The following is a 25237-nucleotide window of genomic DNA, read 5'->3' as shown; positions in this document are numbered from 1 at the left end:
TTTGGACCCACCCAGAGGTGAATTCCCCGCTGCGCCCCTCCCCTTCCTCTTCCTCATACACACACGGAGCACGTGAACGTTCTCAGTCAGCAGGAGTGCCTGCAGCTGCAGGGGGCGCCATCTTGCTGTTTCCAATCCAGACTCTGTGATATGACAGAATAGAAAACCTCAGTGCGCGCAGATTTCTTTCTTTTTTATTTTTTTACTCAGCGCTTGTGCGCCCCTTTTGTGTCATGAAAAAATGCCGCCCCGGGTAACTGCCCTGTCTGCCCGTGCCTAAAACCGCTACTGGTATACGGAGGTATCCATTGTTTAAACGTCCCGCAGTCGGTAACTGTCGCAAAGCTGTCAAAGAGAGGAAGTGACGTAACATTCGCGCATGCCTGGTACGAATCGGTTTCCGGTACGGATCGGGTAGTGACAAGCCCCACCCCCAGCTCCACCTCTCTTCCCTTTTGTGGAACTGTCTGGGCTTGACGGAACCTGTGACACGGTCAAAATGGCGGTGGTGGCCACCTCCCATTTTCCCTCAAAAACGTGTTATTGGAGGCTATGGAAACCCATTGTCCATATACATGTCGATGGTTAATCCAGGGATTGTTTGGACAGAAAGATCTCTTGCAGGCACAAAATGTCTGCAGTTTCCAAGAGAGTGTCTATAACTACGTGTTTGGCTCTGTCCCCTGCATATTGTCCAATATGCACAGGCCCCGTGAGTTATATGACACAATGTTATAGTTGTTAATAGAACGATCAAAGCGGTTTCCAAAACCTTTTCTATGATTTTTCTTTTTTTTCACTCACTTAAACACTTACAGAAATGAAATAATCAGCTTCCACTGAACCAGTGTAAACTCACTTCTACCGCGTGGCACTTATTAAAAAAAAAGTCCTGGTTTGGGTCGAGGAGGGGCCACCGGGTCAGATTTCCAGCGGAGTGCGACCCCCGATCCGATGACGAACGTCGGTTTGTGCTGAGCCTGCGCGCAGCCGCAGATCCAAAAGCAGAGCGTGGCCGTCATCTCTATACTAGTAGCCCGTCCATGTGTTCTACAGATCGTTGGGTGAGCTGTTCAAAGTCCAGGCGATTCCTCCCGACTGTCTCAGCATCCTTCCCAGCAGTGGGGGGAGAAAGGAAAAGCTAAACTCGAACTTTCATTAGACTCGCGAAAAGAGGAGTAGATATGGATGAAAACGAGGTGTTGGTATGACTTTGGGAGACGACGGGCCCATACGTTTCACACTCGGTAAAAGAATGATAACATAACCCTCGCGTTAGGTGGTGTTTAGTGCGAGAGGACGCGAAAACCTTAATAGTGGAAAAGTTTGAAGCAGCTTCGGGCTATGGCGCGGGACAGCGACGACGCCGGAGCTGCCAAAGCGTCAAAAGCCAAAAGGCAAAGGAAGAAGAAACCCAAGGAAAACAAAACCAGGACTGTCCACGCAAACATACTTTATGACAACGCCAAAGGGGAGGAAAACCCAAACCGACACTATGTAAACAACAAAATCAAGACCACCAAGTACACCCTGTTGTCGTTCCTGCCGAAGAACCTTTTTGAGCAGTTTCACCGCTTTGCGAACGTTTACTTTGTTTTTATAGCTTTGCTAAACTTTGTCCCGGTTGTGAACGCTTTTCAGCCCGAACTCGCGCTGGCTCCCGTAGTTTTCATCCTGTCCGTCACTGCCATTAAAGACCTGTGGGAGGACTACCGGAGACACAGGTCGGATAAAGAAATCAATCACATGGACTGCCTGGTCTACAGCAGGTAAGCTCGGCCGGCCGGGGTCCAGCTGCTGTGTGATGCTCGTGTTGGACTCGAACATGCTGTTCTGCTTCAGATGTTCTCATGCACGCACAGCTGATCCAGACACCAAAACACAACAATAATAAAGACCTCACACTCACCAGGCAAACCACTTCATGTAAATCCAAAAGTTCACAGTTGTAGAAGCATTAATGTGTGAATGGATGAATGATAGTGTAAAGCGCTTTGGAGTCTTGATTCTGAAAGATGCTATACAAGTGTGGGCATTTATCATTAAACTCCTGGATGAAAGGATTCGTGTCCATTTTCAGTCAGATGTGATTTTATTTCTGTGCAACGATTTGCTTTGACTATTAATTATGAATCAGATTCCAGCCTGGTGACCTGTTTCTGACTAGTTTCCTGAGTATGTTTGAGCAAACTGCACTTAGCTAATGAAAAGCAGCCCTGTCTTCTACCTACAGAGGATAATTCACAACCATCAAAAGCCTCACTGTTGAATGGCTCCTCAGCGCTTGAGTTGTAAAGTTTAGACATGATTGAATTTTCCTCTCTACTGTATTGACAATATTGTGCTAAACATTGCTGCCTCTGTCAACCTGGTAAAACTCCAACAATACTTGGATCTGGCATATTTCTACTTGGGTTGGTGTGAAAATGTAACCTCACGGTTATTGTGACCAAAATTATCACGGTTTTCGGTTTTATCGCATTATTTTTTTTAAACGTGCTACATTTTCACACAACTAAATAAACCCTGTATGTCAGGAAATATTGTCCTCAGTTTGTGTCTAAATTTAGCCTAAAATGTGTTATTTTGTAATTATGTTGTTTATTTGTTTACATTTTCCCCTTTAGTCTTTAAAATACCAACATTTGCCCATAACTTCTTATTTTTTGTCTGTTTGATGTCATCATTTTAAAAATATTAGATCAGATGATACTCAGTACTCAAGTAGCCTTCTAATCAGATACTTTTTTACCCTTACTTGAGTAATAAACCCTATATCAGGAAAATATCGTCCTCGGTTTGTGTCCTTCCAGTGAGCTTTGCAGATGTGGGAAAATGTCATCAGGCAGTAATCGTTGTTAAATTCATAATTATTCTCGGAGAGAGACCAACTCTTATCTGCCCCTGGGAGCCCCATAATGCATAGCGTCATTTCAACATGGCGGTGTCCGCGACACGGTTTATATGCAGGTAGCGGCCCTGCGGCTGCTTTATATAGCGACTCGTTGCATTCTCCCTCAACCCAAATCCTCGGATCACGCATTTTAGCTAAAACGCTAACGTTAGCTTGCCTTGCGTTGACTGTAGAGTTGTGGGTGATGGTCACGCAGATGTGTCATGAGATTTGAAGCGTTGCTGCCTTTCACAGACACTTTTTCTGCACGTGCTGCAAACAGGATAGCCGTCTTCTATCAACTGTCCCTCGGCATTCTTCAAATATCCAAAAAATGCCCGTACTTCCCACTTTGTCTTCTTTGAGGGATAAAAAATGTCCTCCTGAGCGCTGCCGTCTCCTCCTTTGGCCATTATTTCAGCTTTAGCTTCAAGAAAGTTTTGGTTGTAAACAACAAAGTGCGCATGTGCCGCCGGCAACTTCAGCAGATGATACGGTGGCTGGTAAGGGTCACCGCGCCTACACCGCAGCCACGGTAAACCCACCCAGATAATAGTTTTTAAAAACAAGACGGTTATTATTATTGTCAACTTTTTTACCGGGGTTTACCGCTACACCGGTTACCGTGACAACCCTAATTTCTACTGCGACACATGAGATGACAAGTATGCACTGATGCATTTAGATTGTTGTAGTTTCAAGTTGCTTTTAATCTGTGCAATAAGCTTAAAGCAAAGTGGAACTGCGATGCCTATACGATGAAGTTTGAGGTTTCATTGTGTGTATTGTCTCGGGCTGTGTAATTCAAATTTGCATTGGAATAAATTCCAATTTTAGCTCCAAGCAATCACTAAAACGTAAATTATTTTGTTATGAGTAGCATTGCAGCCATGATCTTGTTTTGTTATTCCTCCCAAATTTCCATCCACCTCCTGTGGCTATACTCACTTGTACTTTGTGGGGTGTTTTCAAAAAGTTAGTGGGACCCCTACTGCTCACTGGAAGCATCAGCGGCGCGGAACGGCACTGCTTTAAATATAATCTATTAAAGTCTATTGAGCATCACAAACCAGCAGTGATGCTTCCCAGAAGCTGCATGCCGCGCTGCTAACGATAGGATCGGGTTCTGGCATGAATAAATTTCCGCAGTAAACACGGTTTCAGAGGAAAATCCCTGGTTATTTTCAAAATAAAAGTACTGCAGGGATGCAATTTCATATATGTGAAGCTTGTGTGACCTAAGGAATTATTAACTCCCTCTATTGTTCCAGAAGTGCAGCGGTGTGTTTGTCATGGCTTTAATCCTGGCAGTGAAGAGGCAAAAAATCATATATGACACCAAACAGCGATAACACTGGGATTTCCTTCTTCTTGGTTTAATGGTGGATTGCAGAAACAAACCCAGAGAAGCCGCTTCGCTGCAGAGACTTTCCCGGCATGCACTGGAGTGTAGTGATTGTCGCGAGTAAACCGTTCCGCTGCTGTTTCTGCACCGCTGATTCTTCCATTGTGCAGCCGGGGTGAGGAATGCATGTTTTCCAAATTTTCTTTAACCGGTTATTGACAACCTTAACGGTAAATAGCCGGTTCACCGGAAACAAACTCTGTATTTTAGGGATGTCCCGATAAAACGTTTTTCACTTCTGATACGATACAGATATTGCAGCCTTCAGTATTGACCAATACCGATATCAATCTGATATGATATCAGCACAAATCATACATACTTTTACCTAGTTTGTAGTGTGGAATGCATAAAAGACTTGATCAAGTGATATTACTCAGAGAACAAAAGCCAGCAACAGTAAGTATGAAAAACTGACAATTTTTTTTATTAACCTTTGGTTGCATGATGTGAACAGCTGAGGTTCGGGACATAAGGCAAAAACACAATATTGTTCACTGACCAACTGCTACTAGTTGAGTGTCTAAAGTTTCAATTTCACACACTGAGAAAATCCTCATGCAATGTTTTGTGATCCTGCTTCAAATGCACGATGAGGTTGGATGTAATAATCTTCCCCGGTTCTGTTCCACCACGGGAAACTTGTGCATGACAAGTGTTGCACTGTACCAAACTGTCTTTTTCAGACTTTAACGGAAAAAAAAGAGCCACATGGCTGACATTGCTCCTTGCTACTTTGCTAGCACACACTGCTCTGATCACGTGGACTTTGCATGCTGGATCTGGGCGCAGATGGAAAGAATTGCTGGAATGGAATTTAAAGTGGAATGTACTGCTAATATCGGAGAATTCGGATGCAGTCCCATATAATCCGATGTAGTGTTTTTGGGCCGATATCCGTATCGGAACGGGACATCCCTACTAACTATACGTAACATGTTTAACATGAGGTATTTGAACCAAAATAGAGGGATTTACATTTCAATGGTGGAAACAAAACCCACTGCACACTGCTGCCAACTAGTGGTTGGTGTTTGAATTGCACCCAAAAAAGAAAAGAAAATACACAAATGTTTGCATGTAAAATCTTCCTAAAATTAGTTACAGCTTTTGAATATTGATATAGTATTGCAGGATAACATATCACGATATATTGCCATATCAATATTTTCTTCAATCCTTAATGAAGAACCTGTTGTATAGAATTAGGGCCCTCATTTAGCAACATTACTTGCACGCAGACCTGTGCCTATTCGTGCGTAAGTACAAGCAAATAGCGTAGGAACAATTTCATGCATTGTGTAGTATTAACCGTCTTGTACTTATGCGTAGAAATGTTCCTAAATATAATCCTGTACATACGAACAGCATCAAGTGGTAGAATGGGCAACCGCAATACTCGGTCTTAGTCATCCATATGTGTTCCTCATTCGCAAATAATTTTACCCAATAAGTAATCATGTCTGTGGAGAAACAGTTTTATCACAAAACTGGTGTTGGAACCTATAAAGAATACATGCGATCAATAGGACTTTGACATTGTAGCATGCCTGATCTTGTGTCATTGGAGGATTTGGCAGAGCACGCTCTCTGGGGCTCTTCGTTAGCGCACTGATCTTCATGGTGAGAAAATTCTTTTCAATTCAAGTTTATTTATATAGCGCCAAATCACGACAAGAGTCGTCTCAAGGCACTTCACATAATAAACATTCCAATACAGGTCAGTTCATTAAGCCAATCGGTAAAAAGTTTCCTATATAAGGAACCCAGCACTTTGCATCAAATCACTGACCGGTGTCAGAGTCTTCACAGCAATGCTCATACTAAGAGAGGAAAACTCCATTTTAACCCTCTGGAGGCAGGCGTTGCAGATTTGCAACAGTTAAAACCTACCTACCTGGTTACTCCACATACGTATTTCATGAGCATTTTTTAACTCAGAGCTACCCCTGAAGGACTTAGTTGTTCGTCCTTTTATCAAAACTTATTCTGAGCCTGAGAGGATTAACAGGAAGAAACCGCCAGAGGATCTTGGCTCAGTAAAAGCCATCTACCACGACTCACTGGGGATCGAGAAGACAGAGCAGACACATGCACACACCAACACCAGCCCACCCACACACACACATCCATACACACAACATATATACCAAGTAATGTTTCTATGGTTACATTTCTTAATAAATATTCTATTTGGCGAGAGAGTGGCTCCTGAGCAGATGCCACATCCTGAAGGAGATCCTTCTGGAGCTACGCCGGGGTTTTGGACACGTTGTGGAGCTACAGACAAATTGCATGAATATGAATCTAGTCCATATCAACTGACAACTTTAGGATTTCTTGCCACCGAGACCTTCCAACATGAGATTACATACCGATCACAGCATCACAGCCATCACTGAGCCGTATTATGCAATTATGAATACAGCATTTTAAGAGTGAAGAATCGGGCAGTTTGTGAAAGACCCACTCCAATGAAAATTGTGTTAATTTTTGTTTTTAAAATATGCCAGAGGCTACATTTCTTTGAATGGCATGTGTAAAGAAGTATTAAAACCTCAGATGAAAAAGGTTTTTGGATTTTCGAGGCTGGAATTTTAAGAAAATCTGATGTTTTTGACTGGCGCAGGACAAACAGAGGTTATCTTCCAATCTAAGCCCTGGGCACCTGGTGACGTTTCACAAGGAGATCCGCTGAAACGGCTATAGTAAACAATCCCCGACTCCAGTGTTTCTGAGTTAGCGTTATAGCAGAGAACAATTGTCATCAGTCAGGTGTAGCTTCTGAAGCCTCTGCTAATCGGTCCGATTGTTTTTTCTCTGGGATACGACAATGACAACAGATCTTGGATTACCGGAGAAGTTCAATCAAACTCTGAACCCCGGTAGCTGTATATCACTACTGGAGGTGCAGAGATGTTTTAGACTGTTTGACTCAGAAGACCTGCGACCCGATTTGGACACCGGGCAGGATTCTGTTAATCTTCCGAACCAAAATCGGTGCAGTTTGTTAACTTTTGTAAAATATTTAATTTCTTTGCTCCACCGGAAGTTCTCAGCTAACAAGTTCAGCTGGTCTTAGCTCCACCATCTGTCCCAATATAATTCAGTAATCTACAGATAAATAAAATAATGTGCTGCCAGTTTTACTGCTACATGTACAGGTGCTGGCCAGTAAATTAGAATATCATCAAAAGGTTGAAAATATTTCAGTAATTCCATTCAAAACGTGAAACTTGTACATTATATTCATGCAATGCACACAGACCAATGTATTTCCAATGTTCATTACATTTAAATTTGATATTCATAAGTGACAACTAATGAAAACTCCAAATTTGGTATCTCAAAAAATTAGAATATTCTGAAAAGGCTGAATATAGAAGACACCTACTGCCACTCTAATCAGCTGATTTACTCAAAACACCTGCAAAGGCCTTTAAAAGGTCCCTCAGTCTTGTTTTGAAGGCACCACAATCATGGGGAAGACTTCTGACTTAACAGCTGTCCAAAAGACAATCATTGACACCTTGCACAAGGAGGGCAAGACACAAAAGGTGATTGCTAAAGAAGCTGGCTGTTCACAGAGCTCTGTGTCCAAGCACATTAACAGACAGGTGAAGGGACGGAAAAAATGTGGTAGAAAAAAGTGTACAAGCTCTAGGGATAACCGCACCCTGCAGAGAATTGTGACGACAAACCCATTCAAAAATGTGGGGGAGATCCACAAAGAGTGGACTGCAGCTGGAGTCAGCGCTTCAAGAACCACCACGAGGAGACTCATGAAAGACATGGGATTCAGGTGTCGCATTCCGTGTGTCAAGCCACTCTTGAACAAGAAACAGCGCAAGAAGCGTCTCGCCTGGGCCAAGGACAAAAAGGACTGGACTGATGCTGAGTGGTCCAAAGTTATGTTTTCTGATGAAAGCAAGTTCTGCATTTCCTTTGGAAATCAAGGACCCAGAGTCTGGAGGAAGAGCGGAGAAGCACAGAATCCACGTTGCATGAGGTCCAGTGTAAAGTTTCCACCGTCAGTGATGGTGTGGGGTGCCATGTCATCTGCCGGTGTTGGCCCACTCTGTTTCCTGAGGTCCAGGGTCAATGCAGCCGTCTACCAGGAAGTTTTAGAGCACTTCATGCTTCCTGCTCAGGGGTGGACATTAACTTCAAAACCAACCGGCCAGCCGGGCCGGTAACTCTGAATATTTACCGGCCCTGCCAAGAATCTACCGGCCCCGCTGGTCAGCTGCCAAAATGAGTCAAAATAACAACTGAACCGTTTTAAATGTAATAAACCTTTATTTTGTACACATTCACAAACATAATAACGTATTCAAGTTTGAATTTGTTTGTTCCCTCAACAAAACACGATTTTGGCATCGCATACTTCCGGCATACAACTCAGTACATCACCAACTCCGCTTTGCTGTATTCGAGCCATTGACTGTGTTCGAGATGAGCTAGTTCTGCGCAGATTAGACCAGCGGTGATCGGCGAGCGGTGCATGCCGGTTAGATTTGTGTCGGAATTGACGCCGACTTGCTCTGACGTCATGCATACGTAGGCAACGATAACCTCGTGAGATCAAGGCGGCCGCAGATTTTGGAGCCAAGCCGCTGCAGTTGCTCTCCACCGGCTGCAAAACCTAGGGGATGACGGGAAACACCTGGCTCTCACCTGATCTAAGATCTGATTGGTTCATATTTTGATCCAAACATCCGGTGGTAGAACATGAAATGTTAGTTGGTCACATGAATTCTGTAAATCATGTTACGTTGATGATGACAACTATATAGGCCATAGAGAAATGTGTTTTGTTTTCTTTTGTCACGTTTCCTATGAGCACACTAAACCTACAGCTGCTAACCTTTACTTATTATTAGTCATGTTTTCATATACAATATATGACATCCACAAGCACGTGAGGATGTGTTTCAGCTGCTAACAGGCACCAGAATTAAAATTGAAAATTGAACAAGTGTGAACGCTAACGCAATATCTTCATCCATAGTCACCCCCGAGCTACACATACAGGGAAGTCCAAGAGATTCAACTGGCAGAAACAACTGTTTCACACCATAGTCTCTCTCCTCTCCTCTCCTCTCCTCCCCTCCTCTCCTCTCCTCTCCTCTCCTCTCCTCTCCTCACACACACACACACACACACACACACACACACACACACACACACACACACACACACACACACACACACACACACACACGTAGAGGAAAAGAGCTGAGGAAATTGAGGACACCAGGTAGTTAAAAGAAAAACCACAGCGGAGCCGAGGCGCGCCTCGAATGGGGCGCGTCTGATCTGAACTGAGGAGCGGCCGGACTTCGTGAGCGATTCGCTTCGGGCGCTTCCGCTGCCGGTGTGTCCCCGGCGAAACGCCGGCTTTCAGCCACTCCCCCTGCTGCTTCCGTCTGCTCTCGTCTGTTTTCCAGGCGAGGCGCTGCTCAACTCGAACACGGCCATTCTCTGCGCCTCCCATCTTCTTTAAACCGCCAAGAATCATTTTACCTACGCACACGCGTCTCTGCTTCATACCGTTTCGAACTGTCTCGCTTCTCTTCACCAGTTTTAAAGCGTTTTGCCGGAGATTTCATCAAGAAATCCCATCCCTGTGGTGATGCGATCTTCCTGCGTGCTTGTGTGTTTCTAGCGTGGTTCCACTTCCGTCTTTAATAGTGAACTTATAGTTCACGTGACTATAACTAATCGTGCAGTACGTGCACGGATCGTACAAGTGCAGTAGGTGGCTAGAGGCGCGCAGGTTCACGCGCGCGAAACGAAAACTGCGGCTTCCTACAGGGCGGGGCCATAGGCGAAAGCCGGTGTGTAAATGACAAATAAAGCTTGGGCGCCACCCGGGCGGTAAGTCGTCAAGTATTTACCGCCCGACGAGAAAATTTAGCGCCATTGGCGCTCGGGCGCTTTAACGGTCCACCCCTGCTGCTGCTGACCAACTTTATGGGGATGCAGACTTCACCTTTCAACAGGACTTGGCACCTGCACACAGTGCCAAAACCACCAGCACCTGGTTCAAGGACCATGGTATCCCTGTCCTTGATTGGCCAGCAAACTCGCCTGACCTTAACCCCATAGAAAATCTATGGGGTATTGTGAAGCGGAGGATGCAATACGCTAGACCCAACAATGCAGAGGAGCTGAAGACGACTATCAGAGCAACCTGGGCTCTCATAACACCTGAGCAGTGCCACAGACTGATCGAGTCCATGCCACGCCGCATTACTGCAGTTATTGAGGCAAAAGGAGCCCCGACTAAGTATTGAGTGCTATACATGCACATTCTTTTCATGTTCATTCTTTTCAGTTGGCCAACATTAGAGAAACAAACATTTTTTCATTGGCCTTTAGAATATTCTAATTTTCTGAGATACCAGATTTGATGTTTTCATTGGTTGTCACCTATAAATATCAAAATTAAACGTAATAAACATCGGAAATACATTGGTCTGTGTGCATTGCATGAATATAATGTACAAGTTTCACGTTTTGAATGGAATTACTGAAATATTTTCAACCTTTTGATGATATTCTAATTTACTGGCCAGCACCTGTAACTCCAGTAATATTTAACAGACAGCTTACCAGAACAAATCTTCCTGGTGCTGGAGTAACTTGCTATCTCATCTTGTTGTTTGCACTAATCCAGGATGGCACGGAGGTTCTACCGGTCCCACGAGGACCTATTGTTGAAATATGGGGATCATCTTTTAGATTATATCTGTGTGTCGTAGCTTTCCCAAATGACTTGTTTTTTCCTTACCAGAGCTAACACGGTTAGCATTGTTGCCGCAGTCTTGCTAACGGGACTTGTCTGGAGTCCAGAAGTACCGATGCAGTTCTAGATGGATGTGTAGCTGTAGTTTATTATTTCAGATCAGACCTATGTTATTTAAAAATGTGTGTAGGACACGGACATATGGCTCAAACCTTTTGCTGCAGCTGTAAATGCAGTTTTCAGTAATAATTAAGATCATGAAAGTAAACAAATTACAGTTATTCACAATACTAGCAATAGCAGCTACCTTGTTTTACGTGTTGGAGTGACCAATGAAACACAGCTCTTCACTGTCTGGAGGAAAGAAGTTTCATTTTCTGTAATGATTTACGACAAAATTCCTTAACAAAATGAAAAACCGAACCCAATTCATATTTATATAGATGTTAAAGTGTAGTTATACTGCATTTCTACAATTTTAATGCCGAGTCTGGTTAATACCTTTAACTTATTCTTGAGGCATTTTTCTTTTTCTACAGAACGCATCTAAAGAAATTTAAGCTCAAAATATCATTTTTGAATATTTCTGCATTCAAATCTCTGTGAATCAGTAGCAGATGAAAAAATGCTGCCTACTGACTGGGTCTGTGACGTCACAAACCCACTGATGGGAGCACGAACTCTGGCATCTCTCCACTCTGCCCCCTCAGGCTCTGAGGGGTATTATCACCATTCTAATGTCAAACTTATAGCTTTCTTAATAAAGAAAGAATCCTAGATCTTCTGATAAACACAGTAAAGACCAAGCAGAGATGAGATTCTATATTTAGATGGAGTATCACAGCTTATTGGTCATAAGTAGAGGTAATATATTTATTGAGCTCTCAAAGCACTCAATTTCCTAAACCCTACACACTTGACTTAAAAGTAGATGACTTGAGTGCAAGTCCAGGGTGGCACATATGACCTTGGTGGTAAACATGCTGACAGTTGATGCTACAACAGGTCTGCTCTGGGCTGCTCCCCACAACCAGATAGTAACCAACACCACAGGATGCTGACAGGCTCTTTGTTGTTTTAAGCTTATTGATTTGTAATAACAAGTTTCCTGAAGTAGTGGGATTTCTAGCTCAAGAGCTGAATTCTGACTTTGCAGCACTGCTTTCATTTAATGAGCCTGACCAGCTTTAAAGTGCAGAGTCTGGAGTGGGAATTGAATGTGTGATCTTCCCTAGTCTTACGATTTGTTTCGATTAAGATTAATGTATGAACGATTCGATTCAGTATCTCGATGCATCACAATTATTTCATATGGATTTGTTTTCATTAATAAGTAGAAGATGTCACATATTTGCTATTTATTTATTTATTTTTATATTAAAAACATGTCTGTCAACATGTCACCCCCCCTCCCCCCCCCAAAAAAAGCTCATCAATCACAACAGTCTTTAGGACAATGTAAAAGGACAACACATTTAAAACATTTAAGAAGATTTAACAAAGTAGAAATCTGTTTCTTCATTCAACAGTCACAAGTCGGGCTGCGGGAGAAGCATGCTCTGCAGATTCTAACAAAATCTTACTGAAAGCCTATAGACATGTCCAATTCTTGTCTTTAAAGGGCTGGTCAAGCCTGCCTCAGAGTACTTTTCCACCCACATATCAATTTTGAAAAATGCAACATTAGTAGGCGTTGCCTGGCGGACCGAGTGGGCGGAGCTGCGGCAGTGACGAAGACGGATGGGTAACGAGGCGAGGTTGGCTTTTTTCACTCTTAAGGCAGTCATTAGAAGTGGAGGACATTTCTCCCCCTCCTTACCCAGACAGTCGAGAAGAAAGGGACCAAGTCTATTTGGAGGAGACGAGCGGACCTGAGCCTTATTGTTTTGAGCTTGTGAGTTGCCTGAAACCACCGGAGCCGACCCAACAGAACCAGCTCTGAATGGTAAGTAGCCGTTAACATAGCATTAGATTAGCTGCAGGGTTCGGCCCCACGGCCTTAAAGAGCTATTCTCAAGCATGTTTTAGAGGTTTTTCTGCTTCAACACACCTGATTTTAATCAGCAGCAAATAGCTGAGCTGCTTAACAGCTAATCTAACCTGTTAAAGCAGGAAAACCACTGAAATATGCTGCATAGCCGCTCTCTAGGGCACGGCCACCTACCCTGGGCTAAAGTTACTGTCTGCTGCAGAGAAAGTTATAAAAAATACCCCATGAGAAATTATTCTGTAATGTTTTCATTTATGTCACACAATCACAAACATCCCACTAAAACTGCCCTGATTTCATTATTTATTTATTGATACCAGCTGTTCTCTTGGTTGTAGGTGATCCTCTGGTGATGTCGTCAGGATCAGGAGCTTCCAGAAGAATGTGCCTTTAAACAATTCCTTCCTCCTCTGCAGTTATTTGTTATATTAATTAAACAAATCTCAATTTATTTATTTCATGTTTTTGTTCATGTCCATAAATATTTAAACACGCTTGAATTTAAAATGAGCTTTTAACAGTGAGGTGCTAATTTAATTAATTGCAATAGAGCTAGTTAAACATGCAACAATGTGATAATTCAATTAATGCAATTTATAATTATCTATTAAAATATAAAAACTGGAATTAAAATGAGATATTTGGCAGCACAAAAAACTTGTCAAACACAATATTTATTACAATAATTGTAGGCAGACAGGAGACAGAGCTGATGGAGGTTCTCAGTCATCGAAGGAAGGCTGAAGGCTTTCCAGGAACAGGAGATGTGGTGTTGTCTCTTCTCTCTCTATTCTGCCAGATGAGCTGATAGGTTACAGGTGTGTGAGGACGTCCTCATGCTGTCATAACCAGATGACAGGAGTTATCAGGTGATCAGCCAGGCTAATGGTGAGATGCAGAAAGAAAACAAATTCAGGACAGTGTACAGTAATAACAATAATATGTGGTGTTGCTCACCTTATGTGCTCTTATAGAATCTTGACGTTTGCCTGCCTCATGATGTAAAGTCCATATTTAGCTGAGTGTCCTAGAATAATGCAGGTTATTAGTTAATTTATTTTTGATAGCAAAAAACTAAATATTTTATGTAAAAGTTATTTACCAGGTCAATCAGATCACACGTCACCACCAAGTGTCACAGGGGCAGAATCAGTAGCAGTGTTGCCAACTGTTTTTGACTGAAAGTAGCTGAAGTTCCCCCCAAAAGTCACTAGATGTCGCCAAATGACGTCACGTGCTAATTTGCATACGACGCAATGACGTCATCTGGTTTGCGTGATGACGCCACCACTTTTGCGTCATGGCGTCACCGGTCTTGTAGAGTAAATCAAATAATACCCACATGATTTAAAACAAAAACATTTATTTAATTTATTTTTTAATATTTTATTCTAATAAAAACCCCATAGAATACAAAACAGCAGCCTTTAAAACATCAAGGAAAGATGGCACCAAAAAATGGAAGGAATATTTATATTTTGTCTGAAGAGAATGGAACTCTTAAACACAAAAATATTAAATTGATAGGAATGTATGTATGATTGAATTAAAATGAATTTTCTGTTGTAGTTTTCAAGTGCCTTGAGATGTATTCTTCTGTTGTGATTCAGTGCTATATACTGACCTAACAGATAATATATATATATATATTGTTTTTGTTTGGTTTTGTTGTTTTTAGTACTTTTGTGTAAAAAGACGCAGGTCGTATTTAGTATTCAGAAACGTTACATGCAAACTGCCAATGACGTACAGTATTATTCTGTTTTTTATAAAAGTTTTAAATGTGCTACGATATTGAACTCATCATAGAGTTCCAATGTTCCTTGAATGCACCACAAGTGGTGCGAGAAGCCATGTGTGAGTGTGACGCTGGTGCCAGCCGAGCTCAGCTGCCGAAATGCGGCAGGATGGTGGAAGGAGCGGTCGCCTTTATGTAGCTCCGGTGGCTATCTCAAATAATGGACTTGTGAAAACCCACAAAAGGTTTGATTGGCCAACGGGGGTAGCGTGATCATGCTGCTTGCACATGCACAGATAATTTTCTTTCTGATCCTCTGGAAGGAAGGACGGTCCTGTCGCTTCAGACGCCTCGCTAATCTGCAGGTAAAGTCTGCTACAAAGTTGTAGTCAAAGTAGCTGAGGGGGGTCAGAAATGTCGCCAGATTTGTCGCTAGGCGCTTTTTTGAAAAAAAAAAAGAAAAGTCGTTAAGGGGGTCTGAAAAGTCGTTAGAAATGGTGACAAAGCCGCTAAGTTGGCATCACTGATCAGTAGTCTCCTTCATGATGTCAGGATGTAATCTAGCTCCAAGCTCACAGCAGCAACACACGTGTAGCAATAAGCTATGAAACAAAAACGTAGTTCATGTTAACACTCAAAGGCTGTAATGAAGATTGCATGATGATTAAAAACAACTCACCTTTACTACACCTGCAAGGCTTCATGTTAGTCTGGACCATTTGTAGCTGCAACAATCACTATTCTTTAGGTTCATTTAGCCTGAAAAAAAAAGATATATAACATCACAGTGTTGTGGGAGGTAGCTTCCAGAGATGATGAGAAACATGTGGAAAGCTGAGAGAGGATGGAGCTACAGGTCTTTCTTTTAGATCAGGAGGCCCTGAGGTAAAATGGTATGTTAGTGTGAGTCTGGGAAGCTACTCCTCTCCAGTGTTGACCAGCCAGGCTGAGACGTAAGGAAAAAAACAGAACATAGAGTACAATATTATTATTTAGAATGTTTTTACCTGGATCAGTTCATAGAGCTTGCACTGTCATTCAGATGGAAGCTGCTCAGAAACTCTCCACCACACCTGGGTCTGTTCAGGAGTGTAGAAGCTGCTCTGGGTGGAATTCCCATCATGGTCCCAGTGTCAAGACACACAGCTGCTGGGAGGCTATGTGAAATATAAAGAAACAGTAAATATATTTAAAGTTGTTTTTAAGAGCAGCAACACATGTGTGTAACAATAAGCTAAAATAATTACATAATGTTAAAACTAGAAGGTAAAGAAAGACAGAAGGTTCAAATCAGATCAGACATGTTCTAATGAGAACTCAGACATCATCTGATCTAATATTTTTAAAATGATGACATCAAAGAGACAAAAAATAAGAAGTTATGGGCAAATATTGGTATTTTAAATACTAAAGGAAAAAAGTAAACAAATAAACAACATAATTACAAAATAACACATTTTAGGCAAAATTTAGACACAAACTGAGGACAATATTTCCTGACATACAGGGTTTATTTAATTGTGTGAAAATGTAGCACGTTTAAAAAAAACAGCGATAATACCGAAAACCGTGATAATTTTGGTCACAATAACCGTGAGGTTAAATTTTCACACCGTGACAACCCTAGTGTAAACTAGATCATTTAAACCAAAAACATGTTCTGGTACCAGGCTGTAAACATGTTTATTTCTGCTGTGAAATTGGTATTTTTAACATGGAAGTCATTGAGGATTTGCTCGCTTCTGACTCCAGCCCCCAGCGGATGAGGGTGGAACTGCAATCTTTGGTACTTCCGGGTTGGCCTCAATTTTTGAGCCGCATTGTGGGGGCTTGATATTAACTCATTCGCTGCCGGCCGTTTCCTGATCGGTAAACCCCTTCGCTGCCGGCCTTTCTCGCCGTTTTTACAGTTGTTGTTTTTTAAGAGTCACAGAACGTTGCGCCCTAGGATGATGTTAACGCCAAAACAAAGAGTAGACTCACCTCTTACATCAGGAAGAATCCGCGCGTTTCCAGCTTTATCCGTTCTTTCATAGTCTGTTGTTGAACTGTGAGCGGTAGAAGCTTTTCCGGTTCGCGCCTCACTTTTTTTTTTTTTTTTACAGCAGCGGCCCACAACGATCTCCTAACACATGGACTTTCTGCTTCCTGATCACGTGACGTGTGACTTATGCGGATGAAAATGGGCTTTAGAGCTGAGATGTTTGTTCTCACGGTGCGGGGGGCTCGTTCCAATGCCCAAACAGTAAAAAAAAATGCAAATGACGACTTTAATCGTCATTGGCAGTGAATGAGTTAATATCACTGTTATGGCCGATAACTGATATTTGCTGATAACGATATACTGACATTACTGCTTCTAAAATCAGCAGATTTTCTATAGAATGAAAATGATTAAATCTGAATTTACGTCATTATGCACACACACCACACACATTTGCACTTCTGAGATGATTACAATCACTGTCACATGACTAAACAATGACACATCACCCCCCTTACCCGCTGAAACAGGCAAACAAATGGAAACGAGATGGAAATATATTGGTTGTTAATATGGGCTACATGGTGGCGCAGTGGTTAGCCCTGTTGCGTCGCAGCACGAAGGTTGCAGGTTCGAAACTCTGCTCGGCTGCGGCCTTTCTGTGTGGAGTTGCGTGTTCTCCCCATGCATGCGTGGGTTTCCTCCGGGTACTCCGGTTTCCCCCACAGATCACAACATGCCCTGTAGGTTCTAAATTGTAAGTCGCTTTGGATAAAAGCGTCTGCTAAATGAATAAACATAAACATAATATTGGCCCAGTTTTATTTATCAGACAGATTCCCGATATATTAAAAAATTACTTACATCTGCCGATACATATATTGATGCAGATATATTGTGCACCACTAGTTTGAACCCAATGGTCTCATTTCAGAAATGTAGCATGGACCAAGTTCTGTTTAAGGCCGGGGACACACCGGCCGCCGAAGCGCCGCGAAACGGGGACCGCCTTCATTCGGTGCTCTTGTTATCCTATTCTATAGACCACATGGGCTGCTGAAGCGCCGCACGCCGGCGCTCAAGCCCGCGCCGTGCGGCGATCGTCCGGCGTCTGCTCTATTTTTTTCGCGAGCCGCGGGTGAACCGCGTCAATTCTGGCAGGAAGTCAAACCTAGACATAAGAGGCAGGCCGGTAAATTTAACAAAGCATCTCAAAATACAATTCCGCGATAGTAAGGAAATTTTAACTACAGATACTTAAAACTAAAGAAATATGAAAAATTCATATTTCACACTTTGGATAAAAAAACTAATTGCTTCAATAATTATTGTAAAATACTTAAATGAACGCCAACTTTTTAAAATTGTGCCTTTTATTTTTAATAAAATCTGTATAACGTGCAGTAATATTTGTAAACATGACAGGAAATGACATTATACATCAAAAGATTAAAAGGTGTTATGATGCAGATGTAAACTAAAGGTAAGAATATTTTTCTGGTGTATTTATTTGAGTTTTTATTAGACCGATCAAGGTGAGACACTTGAACGTTTCTCCTCACAAAAGCACCGCTAGAACACAGAACACTGATCATAACAGCTATAGCAGCCATGAAAATAAAAACGATCAATGTTCGGTGCGACAATCCGCAAGCTCGGTTTGGTTCGCTGAGCTGTAGCAATCATCTGCTTGCAGCTAACAGCAGCATAACACTTTTCTAACCAGGGTAATCCCCGGACGTGTTTTCTTCACCAAGCTAACACTTTTCAGATCATCTCATCTACTGCTTTTATTCCCAGCCACGGACATTTTCTCCCTTTTGACTTAACTTTTGCCGGCATAAACATTGGTATTTGATGACTGGTTAGCGGTAGCTTGTTCAAACAACCAGCTCCAGACTGTGATTGGTTCTTTTTGCTTGCTAATCCCGCCTGTTCCATTTGCTAATTGGTTCTTTTTTCCAGTATCCCATCTTTTTTTTGTGTCTGTCAATTCTCCTGTCGTCTCTTATTCATCAGTGAAAATGTCGGTCAATATTCGTTATAATTTTGTCTTTATTGGTGTGAATGTTTTTGTTTGATTTAGTTGGCGAAAATTCATTCGTCACGAAAACACCTAAATCATTTTGTCAACGCAATTAACACTGATTCACTTCTACTAAAGATGATTGCAATGTATTAAATATGAGTGAATGACCTCTTAAATGGTAACTCCTGCTTAAAGACTTGTCAGTGTCATCTTCCAGAATAGAAACAAAAGCATTTTGTGGCACAGTGCCTCCCTGCAGTTCAGGAGTTGATTTGCTCTGTTTGTTAAAGCAGTGTTTGTGTGAATACCCTCTCATTATCCCGGCAGACTGGAGAAGCGCTACATGGAAAAGTACTGGAAAGAGGTGCGAGTCGGAGACTTCATTAGGCTGCGATGCAATGAGATCCTCCCTGCCGACGTCCTGCTGCTAAGCTCCAGCGACCCGGACCGCCTGTGCCACATAGAGACTGCCACATTGGACGGGGAGACCAACCTCAAGCAGAGACAGGTCGTTCGCAGCTTCTATGACCTGGTGAGACTGGAACTGTTCAATTCACACCTCTAACAACCTGCCTTCGTCAAGCTGTCTAGGTTAGACTTTCACAATCTCTGAAGAGAATTAGCCACAGTATTGATGTTCACCACACTTCTATAATTTAGTCTGGTTTCTTTGTTTTTGTTCATGAATGCAACACAAGACCTGCTATTTGTCCCTGAACTCCATCATGTGATTTATTTAGAAGTTAGTCATGGTTCTGATTGATTTCAGTAAATAATAAATGGTGCACCCCTGTTAGCTTTATGATTTTCAACATGTTGATGTATACCTTTTGTAATTATTTGATTTCTCTTGATAGGACTGTGAGTTTGACCCATTAAAGTACAACAGCATCATTGAATGTGAAAAGCCAAACAACGACCTGAACAGATTTCGGGGCTACATGTGAGTACTGAGAGTTACTACCAGGCTTGGGCGGGATCCACATTTTAATACCATCCAACTTCTTCCACAGTTTACCAAGGTGTACGGCAGGGATGCAAGTTTTCCAAAATGTCTTTAACCGGTCATTGACACCCCTTAACAGTTGATGGCAGACCAATTGGAATTACCAAACTGCTGGTTTTGACCTTCACCAATTAGAAACTAAATAACAAACACTATTACTAAAACAATAATAACACAACACACATAATATTAACAACATTCTTAAAAAGTAGCTTATATAAAGATTTTTTGCCTGGAAAAACCAGCAGGTTCAGGTTTCCAGATTCAACCTTCGGGCTGCTGAAAACCCGCTTCGATGAGCATGTGGCACTGACACATGGGTACTTTGGGGCTAGCTGTGACATTAGGGGAAGGCTGGCTGCTTATTTCCACCAGAAAAGTGCGCTGTTGTCGTAACTTTTGATAAGTGGCTACAGACAGAAAGCTGCTATTTCAGCTACAGCTTGGTCCTCTGCTGTGCCGACGGGGCGTGTGTCTTTTGCTGTCATCTTTTGTTTGCATAAATTACCTCATCAGTGTACCAAAAGGCCAAGTATTTCATCAAAAATGACCAGAAATTAACTTTTCATTTGCAGACACAAACTGCATCACACATCCAGGGTTGAATCACATCTGTTTGCAAATTAAAAGTCAATTTCTGGTCATTTTTGGGGAAACACTTAGCCTTGTGGTACATCTCAAAGATAAGGGAATTCAGGAAAAGCACTTATTATAGCTCCCTTATTTGGTTAAAAGGTTGTAGGTCATTGCTTTTCCATATGCCAGACAGATGTGATGCATCCTAGGATGTGTGACACAGTTTACCAGCTCTCCTTTTAAGTTATGATAAATGATAAATGACCCGCACTTGTACAGCGCCTCTCAGAGTAAGGACTCCAAAGTGCTTTACACTACAGTGTATCATTCATCCATTCACACACACATTCACACACTTGAATGAATGAATGAGAAGTTTAATGAGAAATTAAAATCAATAGTACAATATAATATAACAAAGAAACATTTGCAGGTTTACAAGCAAACACACAACTTACACAATGCTAAGAATGGGCGCGGGCAGAAGCATAAGCTTATAAGCCCAGCCCCCCAAACCCTTTGAACTTAAACAAAATTTTAGAATAGCGTACCGATTCCATAATTTTTACATCATGTTTGAAATGTATGGGAATATATTCAAATCCCCATTCTAGCTTTATAAAAAAAAAAAGACCTTTAATGTTTTATGCATTTTTTCATTGACTTGATTCATAATATTTAATCACATTTGATTTAAACATACCCTTAAACTTTACCATTGTTGAACAATCTTTTTGCTCCTGGTCTAATTTATTCCACACATCAACCCCAACACAAGAAACACAAAGTTGTTTCATTTTAGTTCTTACTTTAGGCTTTCTAAACATGTTATACCCTCTGAGATCATAAACACTCTCTCTGATCTGGAACAGATCCTGAATTTGTTTTGGCATCAAATTATACATCACTTTATACATAAACTGTGCAGTTCTTAATGTAACTAATTCTCTTAGCTTTAATACTTTTAAATGAATAAAAAGTAAATGTGTATGCTCTCTACAAGCTGCTTTATTTACAAGTCGGATTGCTCTCTTTTGAATTATAAACAAAGGCTTTAAGTGGGTTTCGTAGGTATTTCCCCACACTTCAACACAATACATGAAATAAGGCAGAAATAAGGAACAATACAAAAGATATAAAGGTTTGTCATCTAAAAATTCTTTAACTTTATAGAGAACTGCTAATGATTTAGATAACTTTGCTTTAATTGAGTCAATATGCGGTTTCCAACTTAACTTTTTTTCTATGGTTACGCCAAGAAATTTGATTTCATTCGCTCTTTCAATTTCTGTATTATTTATTTTGAGATTTGTATCCACTGTAATTGATCACACTGATGGTGATGAGCTACGATGTAGCCACAGCTGCCCTGGGGCGAACTGACAGAGGCGAGGCTGCCGAGCACAGGCGCCACCGGTAGGTTGGGCATTGTTTGATTTTGAACGATTCAGATTCTGATTGAAATTCCTTGTTTCGATTCCGGTTTCTATCGATTCCCGATTCCGATTCTTTCAAGACATTTTACATGTTTTACATGAGCCAGCTAACCACAGGTCCTACTTGATGAAATAATCTTAACTTCAACAGGAATTCTAATTCTATGAACAACAATATCACCTTCATTTAGACAAAAACATGTTTTGGAGAAAAAGACTTGCAGCACAACCAGTGTGTTTGTTTCTGACCACAACCAAAGTGTGGAAGAAGCCTCTGGGATGAGAGGCTAAATGTCTCCAACATATCCAGAAACGTCCAGCTGTTTCCAGCTAAAACTCTCAGGATGATCATGTCCAGGATGACCGAGAACTACACCTCCATGCTGCAGCAGCATTCAGTCACAACAGGAAGTGAAACTTAAATGTAGCTGGCTGCGTCTGACTGCTGACGCTCCGTGTGTGTTGTTATTTCTGCAGTGAGACAAACTCACCTCACACCGTACAGAGTTTGTTCTTTAAAGCTTCTATTAAACCCACTGTGTTGATGTATTTTAATAAGTTTCCTCTACGCTGCAGGAGTTAAAGTTTACGTCACGGAGTAAACGTTCGGCAGACGCATTTGTTTATATCCGGGTGGGGGAGGGGGGACTCGTGCTGCACACAGACAGCTGGTGTGATCAGCTCTGAAAAGCCTTGATCATAATTTGCAGATCACGTTTATTTTTCACGGAGATCTGCCGTGGATTCCTCTTCCTTCGGCATTCTAGGAATCGAAACTAGGAATCGAAAAAAATTACTTTGAACGATTCCGGGAAAAATGACCAGTTGGAACCGGTTCCAATCGATGCTCGATGCCAAACCCTAGCACCGGTCCCTCCGATCACCACCAGCAGGAAAGGTGGGATAAGTGTCTTGCCCAAGGACACAACAGCAGCATTCTATGTCCGAGATCGAACCTTCAACCTTCAGATTACTGGACAACCCGCTGAACCTGTTAGCTTCGAACCAGAAATACTCCCAAACTGCAGAAGTTGTTGTTTTTAGACAGCAAGTCAGGTGGTGCGCGAGCTGCCATTTTTCTCTCGGCAAGCCATCTCAGCACTGTCACATGATGCAAACAAACTCGACCCAGACGCTGCTCCATCGACACCTTGCCAAATGTGCCATCATCCTATACCTGTGATCACTGGCTTCAGAGGGAGGTCACACACAGCAAACCGCTTTTGCAACCTTCAAAACCTCCGCTCGCTAAAACCAACTCCCCCCGAAGACATCCACCTGTCTATGGGACTCTGGAACTGCCAATCAGCTGTAAACAAAGCTGACTTCATTACCGCATATGCAAACCACCTGTCACTCGATGCACTGGCCCTCACTGAGACCTGGATCAAACCATGTGACAATGCTACCCCATCTGCTCTCTCAGTTAACCACACTTTCTCCCACACTTCTCGTGTGGTGGAACGGGCATGTTAATGTCCAACAAATGGATATACAGTCAGTTGCTACCCATCACTAAATACAACTCCTTTGAATACCATGCCATCCAGGTGACTGTACCGAAAAAACTTTTTGGTTGTCATATATCGCCAACCAGGTCAACTGGGAGATTTTCTTGATGAACTTGACACCCTGCTTTCCTCCATTCCTGAGCACTGTCCCACAATGGTCCTTGGAGATGTGAATATTCACCTGGACAATCCCAGCTCATCAGGCTTCCTGTCACTAATGTCATCATTCGAACTAAAACTAGTACAAAGTCCTCCAACTCACAAAGCTGGAAAAGCACTTGATCTCATTTTCACCAGAAACTGTGCCATAGACACAATCTCTGTCACACCGCTGCATCTTTCCGATCATTACTTCATCCATTTCAGCACGACTCTACAAGGGAGGTCCACTGCTTCCTCCCCAATGGTCTCATTCCACCGCAACCTCCGCAATCTGGCACCCAACTACTTCTCCTCTCTTGTTGCCTCCACTCTTCCATCTCCCAGCACATTCTCTGCTTATGAAGTGAATGAAGCCAACGAGTCACTCTGCTCCACACTCTGCTCTTGTCTTAACAACTTGTGCCCTTTAGCCACTAGACCTGCTAGATCCTCGCAGTCGCACCCCTGGCTAAATGATACCCTCCGGTCTCTACGCACCAATCTTAGAGCTGCGGAACGGAAATGGCGCAAAACAAAAGATCCTGGTGATCAATTGAAATTTCATGCACTGTCCTCATTCTCTGCCAGCATCACTGATGCAAAGAAAGCTTTCTACACTGACAAAATTCTCAGCTCTACTGACTCTCAGAAACAATTTTCAACATTCAAAACTCTGCTCAACCCTCCATCTCCACCTCCTAACAACAATCTATCAGCTGACACCTTTGCCTCATTCTTCACTGATAAAGTGGCAGCTATAATGCCCACTCCTGAACATTTGCTACCACAAACTCCTTCTAGCCCAACCATCTCAGGCCCTACTGCTTCATTTTCCTCTTTTTCCCCTGTCACTGAGAACTGTGTGTCCAAGCTTCTCACGTGCAGCCGCCCTACTACATGCCCACTTGACCCCATTCCGACTAAGCTGCTCCAAGCTATTGCTCCTACAGTAGCCGCAGCAGTCACACATGTGATCAACGCTTCACTGACATCTGGTACATTTCCCACCTCTCTCAAGCATGCTCAGGTTAAACCACTGGTACAACAACCACCTCTTCCTCCAAATCATGTGGAGAACTACCGACCTATCTCTCTCCTCTCTTTTCTGTCCAAAATCATTGAAAGAGTGGCTTTCAAGCAGATCACAGAATACCTCTCACAAAACTGTCTGCTTGACCCTTACCAATCTGGGCTCAAAAAGGGCCACTCCACTGAAACTGCTGTTAGCAGTGACGGAATCCTTAAAAGAAGCTAGAGCGACTGGCAAATCCTCAGTGCTTATCCTGCTCGACTTATCGGCTGCATTTGACACTGTCAACCATGGCCTCCTTTTGTCCACACTCTCTAGCATGGGCATCACAGAGAAAGCACAGGCCTGGTTTGAATCGTACCTCACAGGACGATCATTCAGTGTATCTTGGCTTGGACAATCCTCTACCGTGCACCATCTTGCCACAGGAGTCCCCCAGGGCTCTGGACTAGGACCTCTTCTCTTTGCCATATACACCACCTCACTGGGTGAGATCATTCGATCACATGGCTTCTCCTACCACTGCTATGCAGACGACACCCAGCTCTATCTGTCATTTCCACCGGACGACCACACTGTCTCTGCACGAATATCAAACTGTCTCGCTGACATATCAAAATGGATGAAATCCCACCATCTCCAAATCAACCTCTCTAAAACTGAACTACTTGTCATCCCAGCAAAACCACCCATACAGCAAAATATCTCAATCCAGAATGACTTCCTATCTCTGGCTCCTTCAAAGGC

The 25237-nt window shown here is 42.4% G+C and overlaps 1 protein-coding gene across 3 annotated transcripts in view; it reads left to right on the top strand.

The window, feature by feature from the left end:
• The first annotated feature begins 1122 nt into the window (after positions 1-1122).
• The window catches only part of atp10a (ATPase phospholipid transporting 10A), a 77429-nt gene continuing 53314 nt past the window's right edge, over positions 1123-25237 (top strand). For all 3 annotated transcript variants that reach the window (XM_015976491.3, XM_015976492.3, XM_054749676.2), the window contains exons 1-3: positions 1123-1769; positions 19118-19322; positions 19648-19733. In XM_015976491.3, the coding sequence (XP_015831977.3) occupies positions 1345-1769; positions 19118-19322; positions 19648-19733 (716 nt within the window). In that variant the 5' untranslated portion in view covers positions 1123-1344. The remainder of the gene's footprint in view (positions 1770-19117; positions 19323-19647; positions 19734-25237) is intronic.

This window comes from Nothobranchius furzeri, chromosome 16 (genome assembly GCF_043380555.1).
Source record: "Nothobranchius furzeri strain GRZ-AD chromosome 16, NfurGRZ-RIMD1, whole genome shotgun sequence".
Classification (NCBI taxonomy): domain Eukaryota; kingdom Metazoa; phylum Chordata; class Actinopteri; order Cyprinodontiformes; family Nothobranchiidae; genus Nothobranchius; species Nothobranchius furzeri.
This window is presented reverse-complemented; position numbering and strand designations above follow the sequence as displayed.